Source organism: Bombus flavifrons, chromosome 9 (assembly GCF_040668555.2).
Source record: "Bombus flavifrons isolate JBK064 chromosome 9, iyBomFlav1_principal, whole genome shotgun sequence".
Classification (NCBI taxonomy): domain Eukaryota; kingdom Metazoa; phylum Arthropoda; class Insecta; order Hymenoptera; family Apidae; genus Bombus; species Bombus flavifrons.
The window spans coordinates 8,796,857-8,821,914 of NC_138450.1; the positions used below are offsets into that span (position 1 = coordinate 8,796,857).

The 25,058-nt window shown below is 34.2% G+C and overlaps 2 protein-coding genes across 3 annotated transcripts in view; one reads left to right on the forward strand and one right to left on the reverse strand.

Annotated features, from left to right (window-relative positions):
* The window catches only part of LOC138183205 (uncharacterized), a 96,988-nt gene that overhangs the window by 8,953 nt on the left and 62,977 nt on the right, over positions 1-25,058 (reverse strand). Inside the window, exons 1-3 of one of the 2 annotated variants that reach the window (XM_069119873.1) lie at positions 3,740-3,863; positions 3,089-3,243; positions 129-488 (exon numbers count right to left, since the gene is read on the reverse strand). In XM_069119873.1, the coding sequence (XP_068975974.1) occupies positions 129-488; positions 3,089-3,134 (406 nt within the window). In that variant the 5' untranslated portion in view covers positions 3,135-3,243; positions 3,740-3,863. Of the gene's footprint in view, positions 1-128; positions 489-3,088; positions 3,244-3,739; positions 3,864-25,058 lie in introns of those variants that run through there. The other variant, XM_069119872.1, reaches the window with a different exon arrangement.
* On the forward strand, positions 4,372-19,424 carry LOC138183200 (breast cancer type 1 susceptibility protein homolog). The gene is made up of 7 exons (XM_069119859.1): positions 4,372-4,618; positions 6,014-6,228; positions 9,587-13,446; positions 14,410-14,474; positions 15,275-16,094; positions 16,783-16,900; positions 17,654-19,424. Exons 1-7 carry the CDS (start codon positions 4,536-4,538, stop codon positions 17,845-17,847), a joined length of 5,355 nt encoding a protein of 1,784 aa, XP_068975960.1. The 5' UTR covers positions 4,372-4,535; the 3' UTR covers positions 17,848-19,424.

Consider the following 25,058-nt stretch of genomic DNA (forward strand, 5'->3'; position numbering starts at 1 on the left):
ACAAACACCAACATTCGGCAATATATATTAATTGGAAAAGAAATATAATAAATGAGATGTTGTGCTAAGGCAACGCTGAATCTCGATTAAAACAAATGTACAGAAGTCATGCAGAACGGAAGGTTTACCTAGAGGTCCCTTCGACTTCCAGAGTCCCTTGATCAGCGTGGGGTCGCCGCGGCGCCAGTCGCGCCACCCTCGGCCCCGACGAGTCGGGCCACCGGACCAACTTGGACCACCACCGGCGGCACCACCACCGGCCCCACCGCCGGTACTTCCTCCGGTCACACCGAAACCAACAGCGCCGCTTCCAACGGCGGCGCCGGTGCCAGGGCCAGAGGCACTGCCGCCAGCGGCGCCAAAAGTGCTGCTCGCGCCACTGCCAGCTGTGCCACCGCCGGGGCCCGGGGTGCTCGGCGAACCAGCCTGCGGCTGTCCATGGCCCCCCGCCGCGCCGCCACCGCCCTGTGGCAACGGCAATCCCGCCGCTTTTTTTATCCAAAGCAGCGTGAAAAATCAACATACGCCGATCAAATTATTATTGTACACTTTTTGGGTTAGTATCTTTGGGATCGCCTTCGTATCGAGGGAGCAAGTTAAAAAGAGAGCTGTTACGACGGTGTATACATCTGACGATTTTTACGATAGTTGGTGCTGGTTGATATTTGATTTGGTAATTGTTTATGAGATTTAATATGTAGTTTTATGTGTAGGTAGTTTTGTATGATTATGCGAAGATACTTAACTCGTTACTGTGAAAGTTAAATAATAATTTAATCTTTTTTGTTTGTTGAAAGAAACTGACAAGATAATGTGATTTTGTAATTTAGCCTGCTATTGTTACTTTGAACGATTGTTATGAGTTTAGCCATTAATTATTTTGGATTTAATAATTCAGTTACTAAGATACACTATTTTTATTATATATCAAGCTTATATAGTGACTACAAAAGGTATTTATACGCCATTGTGCTGAATATAATTGGATCCAAGTATATCAAAAATTGGTATCATTTAGTGGTATTTTCACGTGATTAATGGAATTTGATACTGTGAAGATGGAATGTAGAATCTGATAAAAGACACCTTCATTCATCTCCCACGTCCTTTTTTTCTTCTCACTCATCTTTATTTCTTGTCTACTCTTTCTTATCTATGATATTGAAATCTCTCAGAGTGTCAGAAATGTATTAGAGATTAAGGCAGTGAACAGCTAACGTTCATTTAAGTAGCTTAAGGAATGATAAGACAAGTGATGAAGTTGAGAAGTAACTCTAACTGTTACTAGTGCATCTATTAACAATAGTATGTATATGTGTGTGCTTGAACTATTGATAAAGTCGATAATAATCGTTCTGGTGGTGAGATTTGGGATAAGTTTCTGAAACAATATGACACTTTGGAACTGTAAGCAACGTAAAGTGCAACTAACTAGTTAGTAAGAACCTGCTGAACTTTGAGAAGATCATTACGAGTACTACAGAGTAATGAGTACTCAAAGAGTATTTTGGATGTGGAACATTCAGTATTTGTATATCTTTCTGATTCGAACGAAAAGAAAAATGGAATTGGTTAACAGTAATGTAACTTTCATGTACAGTTAAGTCGAAGAGATAAAAATGAACAGAAATGTATCACCATAGATGTTAATAAAAAATAATGTTATAAATAGAACAAATAACTCGTAGAAGTGATTTTTATGTATACAAATGCTACACGTGGGAAATTTCATAGCTTTGAGCTTTTATAAAATATCCAAAACATACAAATTTGATTAAAAAATCGTAAAAAGATATGCGACATATTTTTTCATCAAGTTGAAGACGCTTTACAAAGTCGTTAGGTGTACACACCGTAATGAGGTAAATCGGGGGAGGAAAGTTGTTGGTAGATAGGATCGTGCTCCTTTAATCACTGCGAGGGCAGTTGATTTCGCTCCCAAGTAAATTTATTCGATAAAGAAAAGTTTCTCGCGAGCGTAACTTGGATTTTCATACAAAGAGATCGTTATGCCTCGTTTGCCATGCCGATAAGTATAATCGCCGAATAAATTTACCGGGTCTCTAGAATCTCTCAGTGCCAGTTTATTTGCATGCAGAACCGCTAAGAAGATAAGAAAAAAATCTATTTTGCAGTGTTATAGAAATGAAATTCATTTCACCCGGAACGTTCGCACGTTTGTCACTGAAATTTTCACGGCACCGTTAATGCATACCTGTTGATGGTCACACAAAAACATTAATTTCATCATACCAAAATGTCGCAAAATATTGGAAGAAAAATAGATTTGCGTAATTTGGTATTCCTCTGTCAAAAATATACGCAATCGTATTGTATACCATTCCAAGTACGGTATCATATACTTTTTTTCGAGTGAAAAATAAAATAACTCAACTGAAGCTTCACTGGTAAAAAAATTACTGCTATACAGTTTGCTTATATATGAATCACATTAGATAAACAAAATCCATTACTTAAAAATTAAAATTTATCGTCCTACATTCTAGTACACGTTTTTCTAACTTTTATATATAATTGTAAAAAATTCATCAAAGGTAAAAATTCAGACTAATTTAAAAGCAAACATATTGCTATACGGTTCAGTGGAACTTAAAATATGGAAAATTTAGATTGGTTTCAGTTTTCCGCTTTATCCGTGTTCATAACAAAATTTCTACGCTCGATGCACTCTGTAACAGTAATTCCTTTCCTGAACTTCCTTATCGCGTAGACGCAGCGTACACGTAATTAATCCCAGAGGAACGAACTTCAACTGCTTTGAATCCGCCTTGACTGAATTAAATTTTTCAAAATAATAACTTTTCGTTTTAAGAAATTTTAACATGGACCTCACGTAGTAACCAGTTATTAAACGGTTATCAAATGTAGTCATTTGCAAGAATGCTTACCAATGCAAGAACAAACACCAATTATAACCTTTCCATTAACATCGAATTCAAATTTGGCACCAAAAACAATCGTTTGTTTCTTCCAAAAATAACATTTGCGTTGAAAATTGTGATACTTTTCCATTGCACGTTAATACATATATCGCAGAATATTCATATATTATGTTGCCAAGACTTACCGCATAAGCAAAAGAGTAAAGTACTGGCAAGGAAGATCCACCCCATAACGTCATCAACAAGTCGTTTCTGCGAAGCTCATGTTACGCTGAATATCGTCTTTTCTGTCTGTTGGTTAAGCTTGACGATGCTGGGTTAATCATTTGTACGACAATCTCTGTAAAAGAAAAGTATTCGGTTTTGATTAATCATCCTGGCCGGGTTAAACGAGTATTTAAAACAAAGACTGCAGGAGAAAAACAGGATAAGTTATATTTTTCTTATCTTATATAATGACAGCAATGTTTTAAAATTCTTATGTTATTAAAATTCTTCTTTTATCTAATTTTGAAGTTAAACATATATTTCCCCACACTTTTCGTAATTTAAAAAATATAGCTTTGATAATATTAAAATATTGTTTGTTTTAACGATTATATCTTCGGCTAGAATTAGCAGATTATTTTCCATTTTTAGCTATTTTATATCAGAATATTCCTTTTTAATCATAAACTAAGACTAAAATCAAAAAGTCAACAAGAATCTACTTATCATGTTTACCCCTGTGATTTTGTAACAATTATATTTGTTTGTATCATAACAATGGCGTCATTGGAAAAGCGAAATGGTAAATTAAACAAAGGTTATACTATCAGTAAATTATAAAGAAATACCTTTGGCGATGTGATTCGCCGAAACTGTATTCTCGACCAATTTCACAACACAGTTTTTGCAAAGATGTTTAATCAGCAGGAATCAATTTAAATGGAAATATTATTCGAAAGGATTCGATTACGTTCCCCGGCAAACCCGTTCAATTATACAGCTTCTTACTGTATGGTTTCCCGCCTTTATCGAGTATCGAAATTTGATACAACAACGCACTCTGTCGTTGAAAAGTGTATACAGAGGATGTATCGATAAATTCTGAATGAAGAAATAATACAAACTTTTTATTTTTTATAAACTGAATGCGACTATATGTACTTCATGATTTGTATGATTACTCATTAATTACACGATATGATTAAATATTTTAGACTATGACTACAATGAAGTTTTAACGAACTTAATATCCAAAGTAACTATATATGTAGATAAATTTTGACAAACGTATGCAAATCTTTCATTTATCAGAACACGAATACGAATTCAGTAGATTAATCATAAAGTATTCATAGTCTGAAAAATACGAATTAAATACATTGAATATATTAATTATATAACAAAAAATTTTAATTCTATATATCGATTAATTGATCACAGCGCCATCACAAGCACGTGGTTAAATTCAAAGTAAATCTTGAAGACCTGTTGACAATTTGATCCACAAGTAGTCTGTATTGTAACAATGGCAAGATCGAACGAAAAAGTTTTACGAGATCCCGCGCTTTTGATATATTTAAACGAAATGAATTTAATCGAGTTGTGATAGACATTCGCGATGTGACATTCGTAACAAAGGAAAAGATGGTGAAAGAAGTGTTCATTACTGCTGACAAACTAGCAGAGGAAATTAAAAATATACAAAAATGTTTGCAATGCACAATTTGGTAAGTTTTTAATTGTCATATCAAAATCTATGAAGTAACTTAAAAGCGAATAATTCATAAATTTGAAACGCATAATGTGTAATACATGTTAGATCAATGTTCATGTTAAGATTCAATTCATTTTGAGAAGTTCTGTTATAGGTTATATACCTATAACTCAGTATTTTCAATGTTCTATGCTTCAAGTAACCTCAAATAAATAGAAGGAGATAAGTATATTTGTTTAGTTTCTTGACTTGACAAACCATCTCTTTTAATTCCATTTGCACCGTAAGTATTGTTTTGTTAAAGACATATTGACTTTAATTTATTACGTGAAACTGTTGAATTCATCATTTAAATGGACTCTAATAAATTCATGGCCATTATTAATCTTTTATCATGCTTATTTATTATATTAATATAATAGTTTTCATTTTGTATCTATGATGGAAGACTAGTTAGTAATTAGACTGAATGAAAGCAACTTAATATACATTTAATGAGATAGTTATATTTTATTTCTATATTCCTTTACGCTATGTATGTAATTTTAATACAGTTAGTTTGCTCACTTATGAAACCTTATCTATTACTGATCAAATTTTGTATTTTCTGATTCTAATATAATATCTGCATACTATATACAAAAAAATAAAAGAATGCGATATAATACATACAAGAAGATTAAGAATACAATTAAGGTTTCAACAACTGATATTTTATATAAAGTTAAGAACTGAAGTTCTTTAAATATTTGATCATACATTCTTCATATATTTTTATATACCTATAAAAGGCTACTTGAAAAACTATTATTTAATTCTTTTACTTAAAAAGGCAATGTTATTTGATTCCACGTATTTTATGACGTTAAATCATTCTCCATAAAGAAATTATTGTATTGAAATATTATTGAAAAATTATATTATATTGCACTTAATATTTTGTATACAGTAACAACAAGAATTATTTGTTCTTATTTTCCAATGACGGATCTTTTTATTAAGTTTTATTAAATTTTAAATTTTATTTTCATAGTATCAAATTTTTGTGATCATATGAAAGTACTAGTAAATGATACAAAGTTTAATATACTTGGACCTAATTAATTAGTATATAAATGCATACAATAGTGTGCAAATACATTTTGTGGCCTTCGCATATCAAACATTATATATACTCAATTTATTAGAATCTGTTATCAAGTTTTATTGATCTTATAGCATTACATTTTTACTTGAGTGATTATTAGATATTTCATTTTGATTATGAATTGTTCAAAAATAAATAATTTTGTGAATTTAAAATATCCTAACATATACTGTTGTCTTTACTAAATTTATTTAATTATTTATTCTATTTGAAATACTCAAAGCTTGCTTATATAATGGATTATGTGCCTTTCTGTTTCAGCTTGAATACCATATCTGAGCCAGTGAGAACCCTTTGTGGGCATCGATTCTGTCGCCAGTGCATTCAAACGCTATTGCAAAATAAAAATGCTCTCTGTCCACTCTGCAACCGTGCTATACAGCGTCGCAGCATTTCTAAAGACGAACACATGATATTATACATTGATGGACTGCAGAAACTAATCGAAGCGGTGCAATCGGATTCAGGCATCTATAGTAAGTACTTTCGCCTTATCGAGGAGATAATAACAATATTTCGTAGATGATATCTGATGTTTGAAAACTACATTCTTCTATAAATGAGATTGTTATTACATATCGTCGTTGAAATAAAAAATGTACGATCAAAACACTCGACATAAAGATACTGACTGAGTAAAGAGAATGTTTTAATGTTAATTATTATAAGCGTATAATAGTATAACAATATTCAAAATTTGATGAAAAAATATTTGAGCACATTTGTTGTAAATAATTTCTGATTGATGATATTGGAGATAATATTTAGATGAAGACAAACTTATTTATAGTAGATGACTCATTTTGTTTGGCATTCAAGTATACTCGTTGGAAGAAGATGATAAAATGTTGAAGTATCACAATAGAATATCACAATAGAAGTGACACGTTCGTATATTTTCTGAAAGTGCAGAGAAATTGTATTTTTCACACCTTTCTGCAAAAAAACGAAAATCTATCTTTTATGAGGAATACCTTTGTAATAATTAGTTATATAAATAATCGTAAGTAAGATAATTCTACATGTAATTAATTATATAAAGAATAGGCTTATATAATAATCACCTTAATACACTATATACAGTCCTAATTGATCCAATAATAACGCTGCAATAATATATTGCTATATTTGGGCGATAAATTCGAGAATTTCGTACATTACAATATATCTTACAATGATTTTTATGGTGTAATTTATTTCTCAACCGCCCATGAAATACACGATATAACACACGAGATCAAATTTCTATTCATGAAAAAAATAAATATATTATCACGTACACAGTATTACACATAATATAATATGCAAAACAAATACCTTCTGTATGCAAAGTTCTATTATCATAAATGCAAATGAAATTTCTCTATAGTTGTTCTCATAACACAACTCTTTAGAAGTATTTTCTCTTTTTTTAAATATCTTGTATAATAATAATGATTTAAAACGGAGCCTATCTATAACTGACTTATAATTTTTATGCTCAAAAAAGAAAAAAATTTCGATTATGAAATTTAAAATATAATATTTACATCAATCGTCCTGTTAAATAGAAAACGGTAGGAAAAATTCGCGAGAAAGAAATATCGGGAAGACGATAAATTTCTCAGATCAATACGTTTAAATGGAACTAACGTTCCGCCGCGATAAACTTTTTTCCCTGCAGTCTTAAGTAAAACATGAAGTTTAAAGTACACGTGCTGGTACATGTGCCACAACATCATGTTCACTCGAGTTGCCTATCTGTTTCACCTGTAGTGTAGCCGAACGTTTTCAAAAATTTAGGTCCTAGTGTTCTTTGGTATAGCGACGCATCTCGATGGTATCCAAAACTTCAACGTTTTACGAGCACTCTGCGTTTACGTTCTGGTATACGATCGAACGTAGAGAATTTGCTGAGTTTTGTTGCTTTCAAATTTTATTCATAATGTTCATCTTTTGTTACTTTTCTCTAGATTCTCATAATGCTTTATTACTCGCATGGTTTATGTAGAACATGGGAGATGATAGGAAAATGTTTTATTCGAGAATTGGCAATCGATTTACATTCTTGTTTCGAACGTGGACTTAATTAAAAAATACTAGTTTTTTAAACAGAGACGTTTTTGAAAATAATAGTTTTCTATTTGTTTTCTTATTATCTTCTCATTTTATTACCCGTTTCTATTGAAACTATAAATAATAACCAATTTCTATTAATAATAATGAAAAGCCAAATTTGCCACACTGATCAAATTCGGTTCTGAAAAGCTGAAGAATGACTCTGAACACGTTTTTAAAATCTTATCTCTGTAACAAAAGTGTGCTTTTATCGGAACAATTAAAGCGCTTGATTAAATTCTTGATTAAATTCTTAATCTTATAAAGATATACGTACTTGCTGTTATTCGAGTAACTTTAATTTGAAAGTTACGCATATTTAATAATTAAAAAAGCAGCTCAGCATGTCCTGCTTCGCGAGACACAGGTCATAGGTCAATTTTCTAATATTCTTTGCTGTGACATGCTCTCAACTCTGACTTTTCTCAAATGCATTAACGTGCTTGCATTCTCTGCTACATGTACATACACGTACATGAGTTTCTGTAAAGCCAAACAAATCTCCTTGAATTTCACTATGAGTGGACTTTACAGGCTGGAAAGAGATTCCGAGGTACATATATTTCGAATGCACGACCTAGTAAGTTATTAATATTTCTAGAATATATTTTAATTTTGTAAATAAATTGCAAGATTGTTTAGATCCCTAAAAAATTCAGAATTTTAATTTTCAGCCTTAATTTAATTAGGAAATTTACTTAAAATTGGTAAAATACAGAATAGCGTTAATATTTTAGTCGCGATAATGTGGAAGAAGATAAATGAAGAATGTTTGCACCGCAAGATAAATTTATTATACGCAGTAATTAAATTATATGTGGACAACAATCAACGGAATATGTGAAGCTATCGAACGCCTCGACGCGTGACTTTCCGCACTTGATATTCGCTATCATAATAATTTCCTCTCTCTAAACAGGTTTTCATTTCTACAAGCGTTTCAAGGATTCGAGTGTTCAAAAGTACAAATTGATTTATTGCAAATATTAAAATTCCAATTCCCTCCTTTAAATCTTTTTTCTCGAGTAATTGATCCAAAATGATTATAATTTGATTTAGGAAATTAAGAATGGCAAAAAAATGTATTATCTCTCTTCTTTTTTATTTTAATTATTTTGAATATCCCTCAGCATTGGAAAGTTAATTTCATAATAAAATTCTATGATCATTTTTTCATTGAATTTAAAACTTATTAATAATTTAGAATAATTTATCCCCCTACCTGAGACTTCGGCAAGAGGAAAATTTAAACTTCTGTCTTTACCTCCAGTCAAAATTAATGTTACATTCAATTCGTGATGAAGATGGGGGACATTTCCCTATAAATTCTAATAAAAATTTTAAAGCATTCTGCTTCATACTTTCATCAAGATTTAATCGTTTCTACCTAGAACCTCAATGAAAATTTGAAACGTTCTTTAGGTTTTAGTGCAAATTTAAAACGTGTTGTCCTGGTTAATTCCTCATTCTGGTTAAAGCTGGACGATATTTTGCTAGAGATTTTAATACAAATTTCGAACATTCTATATTAACAATATCTCGGAAAAGCTTTAAAATAGCGTACTTTACTACTTACTACAGCCCGTGAACCAAGACTCTCTTACCGATAAATGTAAAGAAACTCTGTATCTCAAAATATTAACCACGAAACCCAACATTTACGGTCCTAAATAGCCCAGGTGTTTCTCTAACATAAACTTTATCAAGACCGTGATAAATCCAAAATACATTTTTCAGTACTGCCTCATTTATCGAGACCACGCTGCACACAACAAAGCGAATCGTCAGGTAATACCGAATTCGGTAGATGTGACACAAAGGAGTTGATCAAACCGAGCTGTTCTTACGTGGACACCAGTCAACAGAAGGAAGCCGTTTCCAAAAATAGAAGAAATCGACCTCGGAAAAACCTGACATCACAGAAAAGCAGAACGAAATCTACGCCGAAGAAAGACGGCGCTATCACGAAATACTTGTCAAAATGTGCTTTGTCTGACATAAATAAGTCGAACGATTCTCTAGAGGGGAATCTGGTACAGGGCAAAGTAACAACCTGGCTGGAGGATCTGTCCAAGCAGGAAACGTTAGACAATCCTTATAAAACTGAAATCGTACAGTCTCCAACATACGATTTTAACGACACGTTAATTATCTCAGTTTCTCAAAACGATCCACAGATCAAGATCGACAATTTTGACAAAGACGTTGACACGAGGATGAAGGATGACGCTAGTCAATCTGACAGACAGGTTCAAAGGACATCTTTGAGGAGGAGGATTAACGAAAGCGATTCGAACAATACGAGCGATCGCAGGACGTCTACAGAGACGAAGACTGCGATTGCTTCGTCAAAGCTGGACTTTGATACGATGAATCCGAGGCCGAGCACGTCGAGGACGACGAGATCGTTTGACGATAGTAAGGAAAAGAGCGAAGATAAATTCATAGACGTTAACAGGACGTCACCCTGTGACATGTTGTCCAGCATGCAGAAGAATTGGTCCTCTGTAGAGAAGTTTGGCAAAGAGATGCGCACGAGGAAGAAGAGATTGAAATCCTTGAACGTGAGCATCGAGAACAAGGGAAAATCTCGGTCAGTGGATGAAGCTACGGCGAACCTGAACAAAGAGGAAAATGTGAAGCCGAAAGTTGTCGACGACATAGGTAATGGACGAACGAGGAAAAGAAAGGAGTCGGTGATGGCTGAAGATGTCGCGAATGTCGCCGTGGACGAAAGATTCGACGGGAAGAAAAGTTCGGCAAAAAGTGATTTTGTTGGCGCGAGAGATGCGTTGTCCCCGAAGGATAGAAAGGATAGATCGATGTCAGAGAAAGTTCAGTTGACCACTGAATCCTTTATCACGCTAGAAGAGGGCAGGCAGGTGCACATTCGATATTTGAACACCTGTCAGATGAACGAGATTATCGGCGTAACATACGAGGATTCACGAGCTGGCATTGAAGCGGACCAAACGAATAATGGCGAGGAAACGATGCTCCCTACAAAACGACACGTCGATCTATTCGATACGCCTTTCTACGATCGAGATAAGATATTTTCTCAAGCATCGCTAGTTAAATCAAACAGTGACCAAGGTGGACCGAATCTGCTTGATAAATCGCGTAATGAGGAAAATTGTTCTCCGACACCAACGAAAAAGATTACGATGATCGATGAAGCTGATTCTATCTCAAACTTGCAAACTTCGACGCCTCATCACAGAAGATTGTCTCTGAAGAGAAAAAGTACAGAGTTTAAATTGAATAATTCTCCCAGTCCGATTGTTGATTCTCGTATTGGTCTGCAGGCTGTTAGACGAGACTTGAGATTTGAGATTGAGCGTGAAAGTGATCAGGCTGATGAAAACGTTGGTGCAGATAAGAGAAGTCTGGAGGAAGCAATTGGAACACAGAAACGTAGAGCTTCTACAGATGATAAACTGGATGGTAAACGTGTCAGAGGCTTGACTGCCACTTCGACCAAGTTTGCAAACAGGAGGCTGGAGAACAACGGGTGCAATGTGTCCCTGGTCACGTTCAGGAAACTAGGGAAAACTTTCAAGCGTCGCAGAAAACGAATTCCCTTCTTGTATCTGGGAACAACCAAACGGAAAGCGATGGTGGGCCATTATCCTGGGTTCCATTTACAAAGACCGTGTAATCCGGTTGATATATTGGACACGCTGGATTATACAATTCAAGATGGCTTTGGTAACAATGCACTAATCGCGTTGAACGATACACAGATAATAGATGAGGACGAAGGCAATGAAGCAGAACCTGTCGCGACAGTAAGTAGTGTAACTGAAGCGGTCGTCTTCAATAATCAGATAGATCATCGTGAAGAAAATCCGCCTCAAAAAATTCAGGAGAAAATTGTTTCAGTTATTGAGATCCCTGACAGTGTTGAAAATAAATCCCCAGATATAGACGTACTCTTGGTATCTCTGAGTGGAAATAAAGAACCATATCTCTTACCACGTGACGAACAGTTTGCTAAATCAAATAATACATCAACCAAGAATACCGTAAAGATGATACCATCAGCAAATGACTCCCAGTTACAGTTCCTCTCTTTAAAATCCCTCCCGATCGACACTTCACAGACCCAGAAGCTGATCCACGAAACTGAACCTGACACAGAGACCAACAAAGTCTCTGTCTCTGGAGGTTCCTTACACATGTCAGATCAATCCGATTCTCCCCGTACGCCAATGAGAAAAAGGAAGACATTTGATAATCAAGACAAGTTCTCTAATAGAATGAAAAGCGAGTCTAAAGTCAGCGACAAGGAGGACGTTTGCTCCAATCACAGTTTCTCGTCAGAGGTCACGTGCATTAGGAACAACGACAAAGAAGTCCCATTCTTCCAGACCGATTTAGGCGAAAATTGTCAGTCCTCCGATCGTAGCAGTAAAGACACGGAAATCGTACCGGTAAGCTCTGGCTCAAATATTGCAGCCAGCGAAAAAAAAAACAAGAAGAAGGTGTTCAAGAGAATTTTGCCAATCGCCAGTTCAAGCACTGATTCCCCGGACATTGTCTCTCAAGGCGTCTCTCCAACGACCAAGCGGAAACGAGACGTTTCTCCTGAAGTTAGCGACGGAGAGTGGAACGCGATCGTGCACAACTGGGTCGACGAGAGGTGCAAAAAGAAAGGTAAGTTGGAGCAAACTCGTGATTCCTCTAATTTGATGAATGCGTCTCGCGCGGTTAAAGACAACGCTTCGTTGAAGTCTGGCTCGCCAGATCGTGACAAATCTACCAACAAACTGTCTACGCTGCAGTGTAGACAGCAGTTAGACTTCGCTGGTAGATACAGCGACGAAGGAACCAATTTCAGTGGATCCAAGTGGAGGAAGAGTTTGGAGCCTAAGGATTCGTCGATTGCTGCCGAGGAATCGCCTGATTTTGGATTGACGATAGATCAAATTAAAAATATACGAAACAAAACAACGGAACTCATACAGGCGGATACTTACGACGATATCATAGCAAATGCAGACTATGAAGAAGTCATTATAGAGGACGATAATGGGAAGAACAGAAAATCTAGAAGAGAATCGGTCGAGTGTTTGGAGATAGATAGTTACGAGAAAAAATCTAAATCAGCAAGATCGTGTGTTGAAAGTTCTTACTCGTCGAGTAAAGATGTTCTGTGCGTACGTTCTAATGGATCTGATAAGGAGAATAGCCAGCAAATATCTGGTGTATTGTGCGATAGTGACAATGAGAATGAAGAGATACTGCTTCCCATATATGTAAATGTGGGTAGTGATAGTTCGAGGAAGAATAGATTACAAGAAAATTCACTCAAGTCATCCGGCAACGAATCGATGTGTATTTCAAATAAATCATTAAGACAGAGATCAATAACTTCTTCTCAAAAGCATCTACAATCAAGCAATTCTACAATTAAGGATATGTCCGAACATGATTCTTTGATGGACATCACGCAACATGATCTGATGATTAAACAATTTGAGATGGATCTGTTTGAGAAAAATTATAAAAATTCTAACGTGCCTTTGGAAATGGAAAAGAAGATTCTACAGACGCCGAAGCGTAACAAGAAGTGCTCAAACGCAGATGGAAAGGTTGGTCTCTTTATCTTTTATGAAAGATTCATATACGTATAGATTTATATTGATTTGTACGTGAACGGGAAGTATATGAGTTTCGAAAATTGATGATTAACATAGAGTCATTAATATTTTAGGTGAAAGTATAGAAAACGGCGATGTTAAAAGAGTTTCACATATTTTTCACAAAATTTGAGAAGTTCTAGTATCGATAAATTATAATTTATAAATAATAAATAATTTATAATTTTTCTGAAATTATAAAAAGTATCAAATGATATATTTACTTGTAGGACAAATGAAAAATTTATAGTAATATTTAGTGCAATATTTCTAATTATTTGTAGTGCAATAGTATTATTTTAGAATATGATACTTCAGGTCTTCTATTAATCTAAATTATTTATTTTTCTTTAATTATAAAGCGAAATTTAATAGAGGGAGTAGAAGAAGACCGTATATAGTCAGACGCTATAGTCATTCCTAATCTAATATTACTTTTAAAATTTGTGTGCATTTCAAAATAATTTTATTCAATTCGCAAATTATAATTATATACAAATTAAAAAAGAAGATTTAAGAAATATCTCAATAAACTTCTGACCGTGAAGATCTATAAATAAAAATGAATGACGATGAATCTCTATGGAAGATTCCTATGAAGAAACTAAAAAGACTGCTCTAAACTAATAAATTCTTCACGGAAAAACCTAAAAGTTGTCTAGAAGATTATGAAGCTTCTCTTTGCGAAACTCGAATAACTCTTTTAACCCCTCTTCAACCGCCCGCTGATATTTCTATTTGAGTGTCACTAGTTCGTAATTTTGAAATTTCACGTAATTCGAAACAATCATTTAGAAAGCTTCGTGCTTTAGTATTCACGGTGCTTAATTGATAACTTTTATCGTCCATCCGTTACTTAAAGATAAACAAGACCCTGCAGTCTGAAATACTCACTCTCTGCTTTGAAATATCCAGGACGTCGAACACTCGGGTGAAGAAGACGACGTTGTCGAGAACACTCCTAACACAAAGACGAAAAAGTAAGTAACACGAGTCTCTCGTAACGTCCATTCTTCTTTCAGTTTTGAAAGGTACATTATGCATTTCAATAACAGCATTACACGTTAACGTAATTTTTCTTACAGCGTTCAAATTTTTGTAATAAGTGTTATATTTATATAACAATTACTAGTTGGAATGAAGATGAAGAACTTTCCATTGAAGCAATTCAAATTTACCTGTTTGTTTACTGAGATTAAAATGTGCATAGAGTTTTACGTCTTTATGAATACATCATTCGTATTTTGCAATGATTCACAAAATAATTATTTTTTGGAACGAGGATCAAGAGACTTTCATCGAAGCTGCCTAATTTACCTTCTTTAAATCTATCTGTTGATTAAAATTCAAGCATGCAATGAAGTCTCCTATCTTTAATAACGTTTTACAACTGATAATATAAATATATATTTATGATAACAATAATTTGTAATAATATTACAAATATAATAAACAGAATAACTTCACGTGAAATTACTTTTGCAATTAGAAACACAGCTTTCTCAGTTCTATGTGATTTAACATCGCGTACAAAGGTCCATTAACTAGAAACTTCTGTTCAAAAGCGAAGAAAAGAAAAAAACATATCGTCCATTTTATTTTATTTCCATTTTATTCGATTTTCACGAAGATCGCTTTTCATTTGACATATTGCGCGCTATGAAAAGCCACACAGCACATCAATTCCTTAAACCCTTCTAAATCCTCCAATATCCGCAATCAAAAAATATTCTGCATATCAAATCGAGCAATTTTACGCAACTGGTATCACTTTCTTCAGTTTGGGAGCGATCAATTCGACGCAAAGGAGTGTGATATCGTCGTCCTCGGTTTCAAAGACCTTCGAAAAAACATTGCCTGCGAAAATTCTACAGTCGGCGACCGGAAGATGCCTCACCAATATCAGAACTCCAAATTCCATGATCAGCATTCCTCCTCTCTACCAGAGCACCCCGAAAATGCTTCAGTCTACCTGCAATAACGCCACGAAGCTTGTTCCTCGCGCGAATGAACCCTCTAACAAGCAGACGAAGGATTCCATTCAGCGAAATATGAATCGAAGCGTTCAGGAAAACACTGTTCAACGTACAAATAACATTGAGGAAGGTGTTCAAATTATAAATAACAGTGAGGATAATATCGTTAAAAGTATAAATAATGCTCGAGGCGTTGAGAAAAATATCGCTCAACGCGCACACTATACCAGCAGACAGAGGCTCTGTTTTGTATGCAGCGGACTGACAATTCATGAAATCGATCTAGTGAAGAAGTTAACGCAAATGCTGGACGGTAGATACCTGGCTCAGTTCGATAAGGATGTAACACACGTGATCGTGAAAGCTGACAAAAATAACGGAGCTAGCAACACGTTGAAATACCTGCAGGGTATAGTCCATAGGAAATGGATCGTGAGTTATCAGTGGGTAGTGGATTCGGTAAAGGAGCGAAGATTAGTGAACGAGGAACCGTACGAAGTGGTAGATTCTAAGACTCTCGAAGAAGGCCCTCGAAAATCGCGATGCAGAGAGAAGGGTTTATTCGAGGGATTCTGCTTTCTATGTATTGAACCGTACGTCAACGTTTCTATAGAACAGTATCAGGTGAGCATGTTTTTCAGAATATTTCTTCCATTTCGTCCTTTTATAGCGCGAGAACGAATAAAGAATGTTACATTTGTATTTCTCTACAGAATCGTCTGCTGCGAACGAAACGTTTCAAACGAAATTTAATCAGTGAAGATATCTTCAAAATTTCGACACGGTCTTTGTCTCTTTTTAGTGGAATATTTTCATAAAGAATAAGCATTCTATTGAATAACAATTTTATCTTTGTTTTAAATTTCTCCAATGTACTCGTGATAGTCGTGTCTCGTTATCTCGGTGCTAGTGACATTAAACGACATTTCGTATAAAACGTGTAATATATTCACAAATGGTGAGCGTTTGAATTCTTGCATGAGCAACTGTGCCACGAAAGCTCACAAATTTTTCATATTCAACTTGCGGAAAAAATAGTAGAAAATAGAAAAGAAAGGTATAACAAGGAAAATAAAGAAACTAAGGTAAAACTATATCAAATTTGAAGCAGAGAGTATCGTTATCCGAGAATATTCCGCGTTTAAATTACGCTTATAAATTTTAAAGGTTTCGCGTATTATTATGGTTGAATAGTTCGCATCGAAACCCCAATTCAAGAAAGGCGTTTATTTATGTTCCTCCGACCATCCAATCTTGCTATGCCGTTTCAAGTTGAATACACGCCAAGTTTTACTGATATTGTCTCTTTTAGGACTTGCTACGCGCTACGGGTGCCATCGTGGTCGACTCGTTATGCGCTCTAGCCGCTGAGAAGAATTTGATGAAGATCATTTTGATTCAGGCCGACCTTCATGAATTCCAAATTATTGGTAAGATTATCACATTTATCAAAATTAAAAGTGAAATGCCGAGTAAACGTATTCTCAATGGAATTAAATATTGTTAATTAAAAAGGTAAGAATATGCAAAAAGAATGATTTCAATGTAAAAATGTTATGAAATTATGTTGGAGACAACATTGAATTAATAATTGTTTTTATTAATCATTATTGTAGATGTGTATGAATAATTGTGTAAAAAAATAATCTCACGTCTTAAGATAATCTGATTATCTTATATATAAATCTTGAATATAATCTGATATACAAAGTTGAGAATCATATTTGATTGATTATATTTAATGATTTTTTTTTTTTGTGTGTGTGCAAAATTTGTCAAAAGAAGAAAGATCAGAAAAACTGATCTGACATCATTTAAATGTCAGATCAGTTTGTAAGTTCTTGATTCGTCGTTATTTTGCACAACTCTTTCTCTATCTTGCACAACTTTTTCTTCATTTCGTTGATAGTTTTTTCAACTTCATCGTCATAAAAGGATTTTTGGAAATCATTTTTTAACAAGCGCAGGAAAATAATTAATTAACCAAAATGCTTTTCTAATTTTACAGTAACTTCAATGTTCTACGAAATATCTATATTTCATTTTTATCTACTAAAACAAGTTCCGATTGAAATAACCGCTCGCAACAGCAAAATATCAACAACACACTAATAACATGCAAATTTCAACTATCTAATTTCAACTATTAATTATTTTTTTTTCATTTCTTTTCCTTCTCGTAGAATGGTACAAACGGACTCGTGCCATAGCAATCGTCGACGAATGGATAGTCGAGTGTATCAGTCAGTACAAACTGATATCGTTCTATCCATATCTGCAAGAGTTGTCGCGACAGGACGTTCTCGCGCTTGGTTATCCGGAATATCTTGTCGAAGAAGAGACTGGCTGGGATTCTGATAGCACGTGCGATTTGTAGACATGACATTCAGCGGGGCTCCATTGCTTTTAGCATAATTTCATGTCGAGCATTACTCACTTCCGCTCATTTCCATGAATTTAAACCCCTTATCAGTGCCACATCGTTTGAATAATTTGCGCATATTGTACCTATGATTTAGTTTAGAAAATTTGTATATTTTTTAGTTATTATATATATTTGGAGAAAATAGTCTATAACAAAGGAAACATTTGTTTTTGCAACAGATTTTGTTCTCGTAATATTGTTTAAGAGTGAACTAAGTTACCATATATGTGGATTTTTGATGGAAGTGATTACGTTTAATGAGGAATTTTTGTATGTATCTCTGATAGTAATATTTATGGCAGGGTATAAGACATTTTGTCATAATTTTTACCACTGTGATTACATATATGAATATTTGATCTCCTAACAAGATCAAAATATATCATGGTAACAGTAAGTTTAACAAAGATATTCTGTTCTCGTTAAATTAATTTAGATTTCCACGACAAAACTTTAATTTAACTTTTTCATCGCATCCATCAATGTTCCACACACTGCGCCAATGAAAATAATCATAATGTAATTACTAACAAAATTATTTTCTTATATTACCAGTTGAAAAAATTATCGATACTTATTAAAAATTTGTTCAATTAGTATGTTAACTTTTGTATTGCATTGATTTCGAACAATTCATTTTACCATCAACATACAAATCAATATTCCAAATTCTGTTTCATACTGCAATAAATATGAAGATCAATTAAAACTAAATAACCAGATCTAGAAATAATCAGTAATAAGTTCAAGCTTTATCCACAGCAACACAAAAGCATTTCAAATCATATAAGTAACTATAGACATGTTCTTTTATTTTATTATTATCATATATATATGTGTATATATTATATATATTATTTTATTTTTATATGCACCAAAAAGATATTAGCAAAATAACACCAGCTAAGAATAAAATCTAAATTCATAAGAAAGATAATAAATTCGTGTCTTATCCGCAATACACAATAACAGAAAGGTGCCTTGTAAATCATAATATTTATATTAATACTAATCGTAAATATATTTTTCTACATATATATATCAAAACAATCACCCAAATATGATCAATTTAAAATAAAATTTACATCTGTACAAAAATAATAATTAGGGATACTAATTTCGCGCTTGATCCACGAAACGTAGCAATAGAAAAGAGCAATTCCCCGCAAGACATGTTCATATTTGGATTGTTTTATATTACACGCGAACTCGAACATTCGCACTCCTCAAAGATAGGACAGCGGCTCTTTTCTTAAATATTTAAAATATTCGCAAGCAATACTTATTATCATTTTTCGTTTTACCAATCATCGAACGATCGATATAACTGATTTTTGAAAGCATCTTCAACGCGACGCACGACTTCATATGGTCTCAGCAATATATTTCTTTTTTCTAAATATCAAACGACACGCAAAAATATCCAAGTAGAATCAAAAGAAAGCGCACCTATAAGAAAATAATTGTTAGAAATGATAAATTCACGCTTCATCGACCAAACACAGCGACACGAAAGAACCCCATAAATCAGACCAATGTAATAGCGTAAATATATTCCTTCTTTCTGTCCACATCCCCTCACAATGCTCATAGTCAGCAAGCCTGAATGCTGTGCGTTGAAATTTTGTAATTACATGAAACACATAAGATGTATCTAGTTGCGAATACACAGCCCTGTTTAGGGCGAGGCATGTGGTGGTGCTTGGAACGTGCAATATCATGATCATGGGTGGATTTAGGTACTGCGTGTTGCGAAGAGCATTCAGGCCACTCACGTATTCACAGATACAGGCAAAGAATATTGATTTGCCCAGGACCACCTGTAGGCAACTCTCGTCTAACATTTCTCACGTATACACACACATAGACACGCGCGTACACCATGTCAGTGGTTATGAATCTAGTCCAATTGCCAGCAACCAAGGAGAAATAATCACTGTGTCCGTTATGCTCTCTATTTCGATGCACTCTAACTGCACAGAAGGATAATCGTTGCGATCGATAGTCGTTTGTATTTTCTATTTCTTCTCCTTTCCTGGCTCTTTTCTCTGTTTATTCCTCATACTTTTTGTACTTCTTTTCGTCGTTAATTATTCATTGCGTTTCACGTTTATAGATAGAATCACCCTGAATTTTTCAATTCTTATGATGGTTCATAAATATTGGCACATTTACTGATTTTATACAAAACGCAATAATAGGTGTAAACTATCAAAGGAACTGTTAATTGACGAAAATTATGTAGTACAAATGTCCAGGATAGATGGCAAAATTTGTTAAAAATCTGGTGCGCAACTTGCAGAAAAATAACGAGATCGCGCACCATAAATATGAATTTAGTTCGCAGCAATTCTTGGGACGCATAAATTAATTTAAGAAGATTTATAATGGAAGAAATTTTCTTTTTTTATTTTTTACTTTTTCCCTGAGGGTTTTATTCTCTACGGTTGCCAGTAGCGTTGTAGCTAAACCACCGTGTTGAGTGTTATAACGCGATGCAGCAAGCACCAGAACAATCGCTATTTTTCAGAAATAGAATTTTAGCCTTATCCATGTGCCAGAACTCAGGTGGTACGAGAGTAATTTTACGGCTTTGGAATACCCTGTACTTTTAACTTGCACGCGCCACTTCTTCGCTCAATAGCCGAGACACTTATAAATCTTGGAGTTTCCAGACGGCCATGCGACGGCCAAGCTAACAGTTCCCGCGACAATAACTCGTACCCTCTGGAATATTCCGCAGAGATTGTACATTTCACCACCTCGACGCATACCTCTACACAGCTATACAGCGCTGAGATCTCCCTTCCAAAGGCGCCAAGTGCAATGGAGCGAAGGGTACGAGACATAAGAAACACTGAAAGCACGCATTTTCGACAGAACTTGCAAACATATTTTGAAAAAGTCAAGTTATATCGCTTTACACATCATGAAACCGTTCAAGCGTCGTAATCATCACGTCGCTATCTTTACACTCATACACACACATACGCACACCTATTTTGAGAGAAAATACGTTCAAAAATCAGAATGAATCGATCGTAATCAATCTGTCTCCTGCAGTTGTGCATCGCGAGAGTGAACACGATTGGTTATACCTTTTGCTCGATTTTATAAATTGGATGAAACATATGAATAATATGCGTATTGGGTTAGGAAGTTCGTTCCGATTTACATTTCGATTTACAGTTATTCGTGTTCTATAAGTGTCATTTTGTTGCACAATCATTCTCTATCTTTCACGCAACTTGAATATTTCATCCTTCCAAAACCTTTGAGGTTTTTCAGCGAAGAATTTTTCAATAGGATCTTTTATGTTGATCAAATTCCTTAAAAATCTGAACGAACTTTGCGGTAAGCCAATATAACGAAAAAAGCTCGTGCAACATTCCGCAATGACGTATGTAAGGTTAAATATGTGATAATCGATTTCTTGATAAGTTCATGATCATCATCGATCTGTAACCATGACGACCTAGATTAGTTCATGATATAGGTGCTTGTTCTAATTCTAACAATGCGACGTTAACTAAGTTAATATGCTGCCGAGGTGCTTTTTGTAAGTTTAGTCTTTAAGCTTCTGTTTTTATGGTAAGAAGAACCTACGTGTATAATTTTGTTTGAAACGTATCGGTACGGAATCGAACAAACTGAAATTATTAATTTTATCTGTTCAAACGTGTTCTGTGAACTTTTAAGAGTAATAAAGATTTATGTATTGTTTAGATTTTTCAGCGTTCTATACAACATTTTGTTTCACGTTTTTTGAAAACATTTCAAAAGTTTCCGGTTAACTGTTCAGTTAATTGTTGTTCAGAAACTTCGTAAAGAATGCTTGCAACGTTTCTTGTTACGTTTTTGATGTCAGAATAGTAAGTAATACAGTATGAACATTTCTTATGCAAAGTGTTCTTTCTTTTTTTTATCTTGATGGTATTTACATAAACTCTTTAATTTTAAAAGACTTCCATTAGTTTTGGATTACTTGCGCTATATTCTATGCTGTACACACTACGCCTTTGCTTAAAGGACACGACTTCTTTAAAGAAAATAGAAGAAATAAAAAGTATTTTGTAATAATAAGAATAAACAATTTTTTTAAATAACATGTTTGTTCCTTTATACTGTATGAAATAGAAAATATCCCAATAATTAAATCAAAGTATTCCTTGTACGTGTTTACTACCACATACTGTCTGCTCTTCGAGTATCTAAAATTGATTTCCTCGCAAGAAAGGTTATAACGTAAATGATAGAAAAATGGATCTTCCCTTACCACGTGTTGCTTTCTTATGTTAAAAACGAGTCTAAAGAAGAGTATGTTACCGTTAAAATACATGTTCTTCCCATAGCAAGAATAACTGAAATGTACTTCTATGCACGATATTCGATCATACCTAAGGACCAACCATAACTTTTCTCTTTCATTGTGTACACATATGTCTTCATTCAATCCGTTGTCCTGGAAGATTTCTTAAGGCTAAAAATATTTTCGACGCACATCTGGTTTTTAGAGAGGTCCTTGGGTTTATTAGGCGCAATTAAAAACACGGAGAAAGCGGGTACGCACCCATTAGGAAAAACCGAATAGCTATCTAATAGAACAGGCTGGGTTTTTCTCAGGCACAAGGAAATGAGTAGGAGGCTTCCTACTCATCACTTCTCCTACGACACTAGGAGTGTCAAGTCGAAGACTTCTCCTGCTACATCAGGGGGGTCAAGTCAACTTATTTCGTCAACACCGCTAGGTCAAGTCAACTTACTTCTTCTACATACTACAACGTCGAAGTTTAGCATCAAAATCTCACGTCTATTAAGTATCCTCGAGTGCTACGTCCACTAACATACGAAATTCGACTGTAAGAGCCTTTCTCTACTATTCATATCTATCTCATCTTCGTGCGACAAGTTGTTATCGACGATTTATATCTACTCAACAGTATAGTTTAAGTGTTGGAAATATATATATTTTATAATTCTGTGAATCACAGTGTTATATAAACTTAATCACCCCTATTATCCTAACGGAAATCAGGGGATCGATCAACTCGTGGTGTCGATTAGTATAATCATAACGGGAATTTACGACTCCCGTTGACGTCTCTCCTCGCGATTGCGTCTCCCCGCGATTGGTCGAAATTACATCTCCTAAGAATAAAAAATTCTCTCAGAAGTTTAGGAACGTCTATTCTAGAAATTCTAGAATTTCAAACGTATATAAAGCGAATTTAAAATGCATATAAAGTGAATATTCTCCGGTATTAATAAAATTGCATTTTATTTAATCACATTTAATACAGAGGCTGTGTAATAGAAATCCTGTTATTACGATTCATTTTTATCGAGCAAGCTATTGAAAATGAATCGATGAAAGAGTTTACGTGCATCTGTATATTTTAGATTATTTCAAAATAATTTTATATGTTCGATTTTTCGAATGTCAATAGCATTCACTAACGCAGTAAAAATCGAATCTCATTTCGTACATGTAGTTGTACTTTCAGATTGCAAGCTTCTGCAAACTTCTTTCGATTACTCGAACGTTTAGAATTCTCAGTATCGTCCGTTATGTTATCCTACTGGAATATTAATGATCGTTTCGTACGAAGCCTGCTCAATATCGCCATAATGTTGCTCGAAATGGTTGTCGAATTATTCACCGAATGGAAGGCAGCTATTCTACCATCGTAGTACGGAATACGATGAATGTTTGCGAATCACTCGCGATTGTGCATAGTATTGGATGTCCCTATTGTACGACGTACCGTGTACACGAGTACAGTATGCACGAATCAAGTCTATTTATATTCTAAAGAGTACAATCTTGATACTGCACAAAGTGTCAACAGTTACGTCTTTTAAAACGCCAAGTTACGGAGTAGCGAAGGAAACTCTATTGACATCTTCTTCGTCCCTCATTTCATAACTCGTGACTATGTAAGTTTAATACTAAATTAACTTTACGTAAATACGTTAGTAAAATCAGTGATATAATTAATATTTGTACTAGGAGTTTCTATATGCAAATTTTATGTCGTATTTTATGTCAGTGAATTCAAAGACAGCAGTTAATTTTTAGTCATAACTTGACCTTTAATCATCAATAACTTGGAAACTATGAACAGTCAGACATACAAATCTTCGTACATCTTATGAGAAAGCCATTTTTATTTAAATGAAACATATAACATCGTGTAACATTTATTTCTTTTTTACATTGTAATTCGATTTCAGAGTTTAATTTCCTTCTATTATTATCAAATTTCTAAGTAAAAAAAGGTTTAATCACCGAGAAGTGTTCTAAAGTTGGGATATAGAATTTTCTGATATTGTAGCTTAACGGTCCATATTCGAAAGAATGAATTGCTAGAATCCAAAAAAATTGTATTTTCAAGTCCAGTATATAGTTGAAAAATAGACTTGTAGAAAATTGAGAGGAGATTCGTATCATGGAAGAATCAAGTCACGTAGAAGGTATCCCAGAATGAGATCATACATACACCACAAACTTTATCTACGATAGAAGGCTATAAATATACGTACAAGTTGACCATACATACCAACATACTATCGTAATATTCCTGAAGACTATATCCAATCTTATAACTTTTGTTCGTCGTTCCTTTTCACATCATTCGTCCTTCTCCTCTATATTTCCAACCAACCAACCAAGTATTATTTGTATCAGTAATTATTAGCGTATTAATAATAGTAAGTATTAGTAATAGTAGACAATAAGCATTAAATTTATAATTTTAAGTTTCACACTACAATCTTATTTTGTATTATGCATTGGTTGTAGAATTATTTCTGAACATTATACTCTGTTAAAATGTTCAACAATTTTTACACAACGAATAATCTAAATTTCACACTTTGAATTCTTCTATTTATTGTAATAAATAACAGATCACTCCTGGATAACTAACTTTTTCACCTAAGACTAAAATACAAAGGCATCCAACATCCACACACCTAACTTCTTTTTACACCCTACAAAAATCACACGATAATGACTACAGTATTTTCTCCAATAACAAAGATTATATGATAAAAGCTATAGACTTCTCTTAAATGCCTTAATGATTCTTTAAATTACGATTAAGATACCGAAACGTCCAAATTCTACGCGTGTTTCTTACAATTCTCTCTTACACAAACCA

What these genes read in the sequence shown, in the direction of transcription:
- LOC138183200 (XM_069119859.1), top strand. Translation starts at nt 4,536, where the DNA reads ATGGTGAAAGAAGTGTTCATTACTGCTGACAAACTAGCAGAGGAAATT. An exon ending in CCTAACACAAAGACGAAAAA is followed by an intron (nt 14,475 to 15,274) that starts GTAAGTAACACG and finishes CACTTTCTTCAG; the next exon opens with TTTGGGAGCGATCAATTCGA. An exon ending in TCATGAATTCCAAATTATTG is followed by an intron (nt 16,901 to 17,653) that starts GTAAGATTATCA and finishes TCCTTCTCGTAG; the next exon opens with AATGGTACAAACGGACTCGT.